The 8,962-nt window shown below is 45.4% G+C and overlaps 1 protein-coding gene across 1 annotated transcript in view; it reads left to right on the top strand.

Annotated features, from left to right (window-relative positions):
- The window catches only part of LOC310817162 (rho GTPase-activating protein 44-like), a 50,744-nt gene extending 42,876 nt beyond the window's left edge, over positions 1–7,868 (top strand). Inside the window, exons 14-18 of the mRNA XM_083687600.1 lie at positions 1–98; positions 1,129–1,671; positions 2,790–2,908; positions 3,142–3,528; positions 5,502–7,868. The exon at positions 1–98 is cut by the window's left edge and continues 94 nt beyond it. Of these exons, the coding sequence (XP_083543726.1) occupies positions 1–98; positions 1,129–1,671; positions 2,790–2,908; positions 3,142–3,528; positions 5,502–5,659 (1,305 nt within the window). The 3' untranslated portion in view covers positions 5,660–7,868. The remainder of the gene's footprint in view (positions 99–1,128; positions 1,672–2,789; positions 2,909–3,141; positions 3,529–5,501) is intronic.
- Positions 7,869–8,962: the final 1,094 nt, after the last annotated feature.

Raw genomic sequence — 8,962 nt, 5'->3', positions numbered from 1 at the left:
CCCGCCCCGCCCTCAGACGGGCTCTTACCCGAACAGGCCGGGGAGCTCTCTGCGTCCCCCTCCCCCACCCCTCCTCCAGCAAGCAGCGACCGTGCCAGGTAAGGCTGTTGTGCCCGTTGGTTGTGCCCGCCCGCCCGTCCCACCCGCCCGCCCGTCCCACCTGTGTGCCCACTCCTCCTCACAGCACTGCTGCATCCTGCGACTGACTGAATGACGCCATAGCAACGGCGTTGTTGTTGTCTTTTGAATTCCCTGTCGACGTCTCTCCTAACCACCTTATTCACACCTCCCCGCCTCAGTTTGAACCCCTCACATTGTTGTTGCACGTGGTTTTAAACTCTTGTCATCTGACCTTGTTGTGTCTCTTTTAGTTGTTGTTGTTGTTGTTGTTGTTGTTGTCGTCATCCTTGTATTTGAGCGTGTGAATTGATACAGCCATTTGAATTTTCATTTTATTCTTGGTTGGTTTCATATCCAGGGTGTGTCAGTTGGGTGTCTTTTGTAGAGGGCCAGAATAGGGTTTTCATTTGTTTTCAGGTAACACTTTGTTATCATGGATGTGAGGCATAGGAAACTATAACGCTAGTTAACGTAACGTCTTTACACACGGGGCTTGTGCAGCATGTGCATGTCATTCTTTTTCCGCCCATGAGAACCGGTCATAAAGGCTCTTGTTGCATGATGATATGGATAATGCAGATTTTAAAGCATTTTATGCATCTCATATACTGTTAGTTCTGTGTGCTGGATGAATATGTGCAGGCAGTGCATATTTCACGGCTTGAATGAGTCCCTTTATTGTGTCCTTTTTTAATTTGTTTTGTTGTTTGTTTAGTTTTTGTTCTATGCTCCTCCGACCTCTCCCCTTCCCTTCTTCCTCAACGTTTTAGTTGACTAATCCCCTCCTCTGTACAAAACCCCCTCACGTGTTCTCCCTCACAATAAACCCCCACTGGTGAATGAATAACTCACGAATCAAAACCTCCCCACCGGACTTGCCGCTCCTTTAGATACCGACATTGAGTGATCATGAAAGCGTCTTTCCTTTTATTACCAACGTTTGACGCTCTCTGAGTCAGGTGTCGACTCACTTCCCTGTGAAAACTGTTTACGTGTTTATCGTTGCAGCTCCGATGATGCGTCGTCCTCCAATTGGTCGGACTCCTGTTATGCCTACCCCTCCCCCGAGGAGGAGCGCCCCCCTCCCCCTTACCCCTCTTCCTCCTCTTCCTCCTCCTCTTCCTCTTGCTACCCTCCCCCTCACCATTTCTACCACCGAGCACCGCTGTGCGCGCGTCCTGTCGCCCCTGGTCCCGAGTCTGTGCCCCCCGGTCCGTCCCCCCCGCCCCCCCACCGCTGGTCTGGCTACAGCCCCCCCCCACTGCCCCCCTCCTCGTGCCCCTCCCCCCAACAGCTTGATATCAACTCTAACCCCAAACCCAGCTCCCTGCACCTGCCCAAACAGTGCTCCCTCCCCGTGCCCTTACCTGATGCTCTGCATGCGACCCCGTCTGAAACTAACGTCTCCCCCCTCTACATCAAAACCCCCCTCGTCCTAACCCGACACGACCCGTCCCTCGGCCCCCCGCACACCCCTAACTTCCCCCTGTCCGCCCCCCCTCCCTGGGCAGCCTGTGTCTGTAGTGGAGAGAGAGGAGCCAAGCTGACTAGGTAAATACTTACAACGCAGCACACCACCTCAACTGTCCAGCACCTGAGCTCGGACACAAACTCTACAAACACAAAACGCCACACAGGCCTGAGTGGCCAGTCAGAAGATGAGAGAGGGATGTGGGGAGAGGAAAGGGGGAGAGGGGGGGGTGGGCTATACCTCCAAAGGCCCAGGAATGCAAGCAATGCATCTCTGTTTTATTTATTCATTTCCTCGCTTTATTGTCTTCAGTTGCATCTGTGTTTCAAGTGGATAGTCCTCCCCTTATCACAGAAGGAGTTCTTGAAACTGTTATTGGAGTGTTTCGGTTTCAAATTCTCCTCTCTCATTTTATACAATCTATAACTTTCCATGTTGCCAGGAAAATCTGGAGGATGTTGCCAAGCAACAAAGAATATTCAAAATGTTCAGCAGCGGTACCAGAGTATAGTAGGCGTTTATGAGTCATTTTACTGGGCCCCGTGGCCCTGGGATGTAGTTTGCTAGTTCAGACCCTGAATATAATTTGGACGAAGTAATGACTACAGAAATACGTGAAATACATCAAAAGCATGATACAATCTGATCATTGATCTAAAACAATTATTATCTGAGCTCCAGATCTATAATGTGCTTCAACCAACCTATATAGCTATCATTACATGTACAGTATGACTGGCGTGTATTGTAAGTGGAGCCAGGCTTAAACACAATATAATCAGGCATAAGGGATGTTTAGCTCATTTGCATAGCCCCGCCCTGACTCCAGATCCCTCCAATCACCATCATGTCTCATCAGCTGTCATTGGGCGGGTGTCAGTCACTCAGATGCGTCAGGTTATAGACTGGTTCTCTGACCTTCAAGCTCTCTTCCCATTGACACTCTGGCTGCATATTACCATAAAAGGCAAGAAAATCCATTAAGCCTAAAGGGCTTGGATTGTTTTATTGGCTGCTGCTCTTCTATGCTCCAGTGGTCACTGGATGATTTGACATTGAACTATGGGTGTTTTAATTTCAAATGATGTCGCAAGATTGATGGCAGGAATAGGATCAATATACATTATACGGAAGGGGGAAGACACAAACAAAGACACATCATTTATTGATTCATTTAGATCCCTTATTTCCTCCCCAGCACTCTGAAGAACAAGGAGCTCTCGCCAGTGATTGGACAGAAGGGCTTCCAGGGAACAGGGACCTCTGGTGGACAAACACAACATTCTGAACACAGCCCTCACACCCTGAGAAGAGGAGGTACTGAGTGAAGTGTGTGTGTGTGTGTGCGTGCGTGTGTGTGTGTGTGTGTGTGTGTGTGTGTGTGTGTGTGTGTGTGTGTGTGTGTGTGTGTGTACAACTGTGCAACTGTGCCAGATTGGTTGGCCTCGGATTGCCAGCTCTCAATTACAGCCTGTTGTTGCTTTGTCTCTCACACTTGTTCTCCTCCCTCCTCCCTCCGCCCTCCTCCCTCCTCCCTCCTCTCTCCACAGCTAAGAAGTTGGCCCCCGTCCCTCCCAACAAGGGGTCGTACTCCCAGTCCGGGGGTGTGTCCGACCAGTCCACAGGCCAGCCGTCCCCGGTCAGCCTGTCCCCCACCCCCCCCAGCACCCCCTCACCCTACGGCTTCAGCTACCCCCAGGGTTACGCCACCATCGGCTCCCCAAGAGAGATCCAGCCAGCCACCACCCCCTCCCTCTCCTCCCCACCATCGCTAGCAGGCACGCTAACCAAGGCCAGGCACACCCCCAAGCCCCCCCGCCAGAGGCCCAGCCTGCCCCCTCCGCAGCCCCCCACCACCCCCGGCTCCAGCCCCCAGCCCCTGGATCAACCACACGGCCTGCTGGATGGGTTGTCTTCTGGGGAGAGTATGTCTACAGGTAAACCTCTCAGCTCACCTGCAACACTGTCACTGTCAGCTGATGCTCTGATACTCTCTATATATGTATATGATACTGTCTTGTAAAGGTGGAGGGTCTTTACTTTTCAATGTGCCTGTCAGTGTATTCATGTGATTTCAGCAACACAACATGAATGAATTACTGAATTACAGAATATGATTCATATTAATGAATATTATTAATATATTAATATAGTAAGATTCAATTGGAGATATTTACTATTCTGAAATCCAATATGTAAAATTGGACAGTGCTCCCTTTGCAAAGGCTCTGCTTTCATGCTTATCATGATTATACTGTAATGTACAATGTAAATGACATTGATGTAGATGCTTAATGTCCTAATATAACAGAATGTTGTTATGACATTGTGGGAAAATCAGATGGAACTCTTCTTTTCAGTAATCTAATCTGTTAGATGGCTGGTTATACTTTTAAACTTTTAACTTGAAAAAACTGAGAGTAAGGAAGGAACTCAGGAGACAAGTTAAAAGATAGCCCTGCATATTCCGTTGAGAGATTCTAATAATCAACACAATCTATTTTTATCTCTTACCTTGTTCTTCCATATTTTTCTTTCCTTTGTCGACTACTGTTGTTGTCTGCTTACAGCTGTGTGAAGCCAGAGGTTCAGTATGGGCTTATTGTGAGAGGGACTTTTAGGGTAAGCTGGAGTTACAGCACTGTAACTGTACTAAAGCCTCTCCTTCCCCACCCCACCCCCCACACCCCCGCAACTGTCTGCCATCTTGGCTCAACCGCCTGCCATCTTGGCTCAACCGTCCGCCATCTTGGCTCACTGTGGAGTTGGTTTCAGCTCTCTGTACTGTATATATACCTGTATACATGACTTCTCATATGTACAGTATATATATATATATATCTCTGATGTGTTCAGTCCACCACTAACACCCATTTTGTTGGCCTTTGCATGGTGGCTGAGACTGACTGACGCGATGCATGGTTCGCTTGAGGATCCCCTCAGAACGTCCACGCAAAACAACCAAGGACTGACGTCATTTTGCTCTCCAAGAACCACCCTCCCCTGGCCCTTTCTTCCCCAAAACCACCCCCACCCACACCCCATCCCCTCCCCTGTCCCTGTCTCGGCTCAGCTGCCACCCCCCCCCCCTTGCTTACACACTGCACAATGACCACCCACAACCTTGTGCCTCACCCCCCATTGCTGGTCTTGATTAAGCACACTTACTGTTGTCCAGTCACTGGTCCTCATTGTCCATTTCACTGTTTTACACGACGGATGTCATCACTCACTCGATGGTGAGATCGAAGTAATGACAATAATAGTTATGATGATAATGGTATTTGTTTAGCACATTATCATTCAGACAAATCGCAGTCATGTGACGAGGTAATGTACAAGTATAGATAGTAATGTACAAGTATAGATTAATGGTTTGAGGTGACTGCTTAGGCCACTCTAGGGGGATTCGTATCCACACCCTGGCCTTTAAAGTCACCCCAACCATGTCTGATTTGAATAGTAGTAAAAGTAAACCTCTGAATATTGCATGTCCTTAGATAAATGTATGATGTAGCTGTAAAGTCTTGGATGCAGGATTATAGTGACAGCGATCAGAGTCGTAGCTCTGATCATGAATTGGTCAGGAACCTTTCTAAATCACTGATCATCTGTGAAGAGTGTGACATGAACCCGTAGTCTCTACGATGACGGACTTGCACCTTCTGTGTGTGACGCATCATTCAACATCTAGCTATTTCTGGAATGGTCAGCTCCAAGCAAAATTAACTCAAGCCACCATTAACAGATTTTCTCTCTCTCCCTCTCTCCCTCTCTCTCTCTCTCTCTCTCTCTCTCTCTCTCCTTCTCTGTATCTATCTCTCTCTCTTTCTCTCTCTGTCTGTCTCATCTCCTTCCTTCTTGTATTGTCTCTCCTCTTCTCATCTCATATTTATCTCTCCACTGTCAGACTCCTTCTGCAACCTGGACATCCCCATCATTAACGTGGACCTGGACGGCATCTTCGACGAGCCCAAGTATATCCCCTACAGGAACTCTGTGGCGGTGGTGGAGTCCACTTACAACAAGGCTGAATCGGAGGAAGAGTCTGAGAGCACGTCACTATGACAACACGCGTTTCCACCCCTCGGCCCTTCTACTGTAACACCACCTCATCCCTAGGAACCCCCCCCCCCCCCCCACCCCCCCTGTTTGACCTTTGACCTTTGACCTGCTAAAGCATTGCTAAAGGAACTCTATAACCCCACTACTGAGGCCTCACCTCCTCATGACCTCAACCACATCCATAGAGATCAATCACTGGGGTCGTCAACTATGTAAAAGACACACTCATTAGATATATGAATATAGCAAACACAAATATCCACAATATGACAACAAGATTCCAGGAGGTGTTTGAGAGACTATGGAGGGGGGGAAAGAACTTTTGATACGCAGAATTGGACACACAACGTTATGTTTTTATGTTGACTGGATTCATTTGATTTTATATCTGCGGTGCGTTCATTTTTAAGAGACCTTTGTTATCGTGTTTTTTGTTGTTGTTGTTGTTGTTGTTGTTGTTGATCTTTCTTTTTGCCTTATTTGAGTCATTTGCAATATTGCCTTTAATAACTTCACATACATGACAGGGCAACACACTGCTCACTGGGACCAGGTCTCCACATGCAGGTGCAGTATGAAACCAAGAGGAAAGTATATCTGTGCTTTCTCTTAGGGTTTCCTCTCTCCCTCTCACCAAGGCTATACATACAACTCCCCTCAGACACACCCCTCATACTCTTGAGGCCACAGGCAACCCCTTGTCCTGTCCTGACTAAATGCCCACTGTGAGTGTGTGTGTATGTGAGCGTGTGTGTCTGTGTGTGTGTGTGTGTGTGTGTGTGAGCGTGTGTGTGTCTGTGTGTCTGTGTGTGTGAGCGTGTGTGTGTGTGTGTGTGTGTGTGTGTGTGTGTGTGTGTGTGTGTGTGTGTGTGTGTGTGTGTGTGTGTGTGAGCGTGTGTGTGTGTGTGTGTGTGTGTGTGTGTGTGTGTGTGTGTGTGTGTGGTCAGTGTGTGATGATGGGTTTTTTCAGTGTATGAATGGTGCTGTAAAACAACACCACAAAGGGCCCAAATCAAACTTTTGCACAGGAGATTTGCATTTTGCATTTGGATGTTTTGAAGGGAAATTGAATCTGTATATTATGATTACCTATTTATATTATGATTGACCTATTGTTTATATTGTACATCAGAGTTTATTACAACAATTAATAGAAATACAATAGCATCAGACACATACGTTATAACTATTACTGAAAGTAATAGTTATAAATGTACCTATTCTATAGCATAGAATGTAATCAATTATACATTATCATATTATAGGAGAGGCCTAAAGTAAAGTACCACTATGGGAGATACATCTCTGGGAAAAATAAAAATAAATAAAATCATTCTAACTGTGAGGAATGTGAATCTGGATCTACGGTATGAGAGGAATGTGCAGTGGGTGGATCTAACTCCTCCCTGAGGTCTCAGAGACTCCATCTTAGTTTTAACAAGCACCCTGAGACTTATCTCTGGCAAGGGGTTGTCGCTGGAGTGCCTGCTCAGCAGTTGGGAGAGAACATATTGGAAACATTAAAGTGTGTGTTTGTGTGTGTGTGTGTGTGTGTGTGTGTGTGTGTGTGTGTGTGTGTGCGTGTGTGTCTATTCACGGGTGCGGGTGATTCATAGCTGTTTCTGTCATACCAGAGAACTGGACTGAGGTTCTAACCGTATCCAAAGCAGAGAGAAGATTCTAGAATCCTGGGATGTGATGAGGAATGTGAATAAGTGTTTGTTACCGTGATTGAAGTATTTATACTGTGCGGGTTTTCCCTGGAACTGAATGATGTTGTCAATGTGGGATTCGAACATGGGTCTCCCGCACAGAGTACATGCGCAGCCCACGAAACTGATGTTATTAGCCTGGGGTTTCTATGATCTATACAGACCTATGACCTCCTTTCTAGCACAGGGCTGTGTGTCTTCGTGTCCTCTGTTGTCAAACTCCACCATCTCTACACACTAATAATTGCCTGAAAGTCACAACGCTGCTCTCTCTCACTTTGGAGTGCTACTATATATTTTACTCACCACAACACTATTGTAAATACTGGCACGCACCTCTGTACATATAATGTATATACATACAGGGGGAGAGGGTAGAATATATGAAAATATGAAAATATAAATATTGAAGTTAAAGTATATATATATATACATATATATATATATATATATATATTGACATGTTGGTGTTCATGACAAAATGCAGTAAGCTTTGCACAGTTATCAAACGCAAGCTTCATACAGTACAGTACAGTACAGTAGTTATAATAGCACTGACATACAGTAGATTTAAATCTATTTTATAGGATTGTTGAATTAGACCATAAGGTTCATAGAGTCATCTTTCTGGAGCTTATAGAGAGTTTGAATAGAAAATACTGCATCACTGTGCTGCTTTGACTCGTAGCTAACAGGGACAGTCGGCCACTACTGTAGGCCAAATCTCAAAAGTCTCTCTTTCAGTCCTCTCTCCACGCCTCCTTCTCAAAACTCATTGGAGGAGAAGGTCTGAAGGGAGGAACCTTAGATCTTCTCCTCCAATAGTCTTTGTGAGAAGGAGGCAAGGAGAGAGGACGCATGGAAAGAGTTTTGAGATTCAGCCCAAGTCTCCTTCACTCTACAACCTGACCATGAGCAGAGCTAAGATGTTTATTTTGTGATTGCTAGTTGGTGAGGAGAAATAGGACCACAATTCTGTTGAACATCCAGAGTTACATAGTATATTATTCCCTAGACAGGCACGTCCACCTGTAAAAGCAATAAGGTTTCAACCCAATGCTGAATAGACAGTTCCAGAACAAAAGATGTTTCAATTTCACAGTGATTAAACAAAGTGCAATTACAGTATTTATAAACAAGAGAACCTCATAGAACAAGAGGGTCTCAAACTCTCTTCATAATTGGATATTTTAACAAGTTTATATGAACTAGATGTTTTTATTGATTTAGCCTTTTTATAATAATTATTATTAATTCTGGCATCAGTGCAAAATTAAATAGTATTACCAGTCATACCTTATGGTGATTTTCACAAATTAAAGAAATTAAATCGAAAAAAGTTCCAGAATAATTTTTAAAAGCTGTTAATACAGTTTGGATGTGATAAAGTGAATGGTCAGTTGATTCTGTGTCTGTCTGGACTTTTGTCTGTGATAATGATGTGCTGTTCTTGTAGCTGTTCTGTAAAGAAGGGGTTGTCTTCTTTTCTGAAGCGATGGTTTGTACATATTTATTGAAAAGCAACTTTATTACACTAACAGAAATCCTGTCAAACCAGGGCCATTTGCTGAGAGAGAATCCAGAAACTGTTTCC

Source organism: Argentina silus (assembly GCF_951799395.1).
Source record: "Argentina silus genome assembly, chromosome: 16".
NCBI lineage: Eukaryota > Metazoa > Chordata > Actinopteri > Argentiniformes > Argentinidae > Argentina > Argentina silus.
Note: the sequence above shows the minus strand (reverse complement) of the source record. Positions and strands in the feature narration are given on the sequence as shown.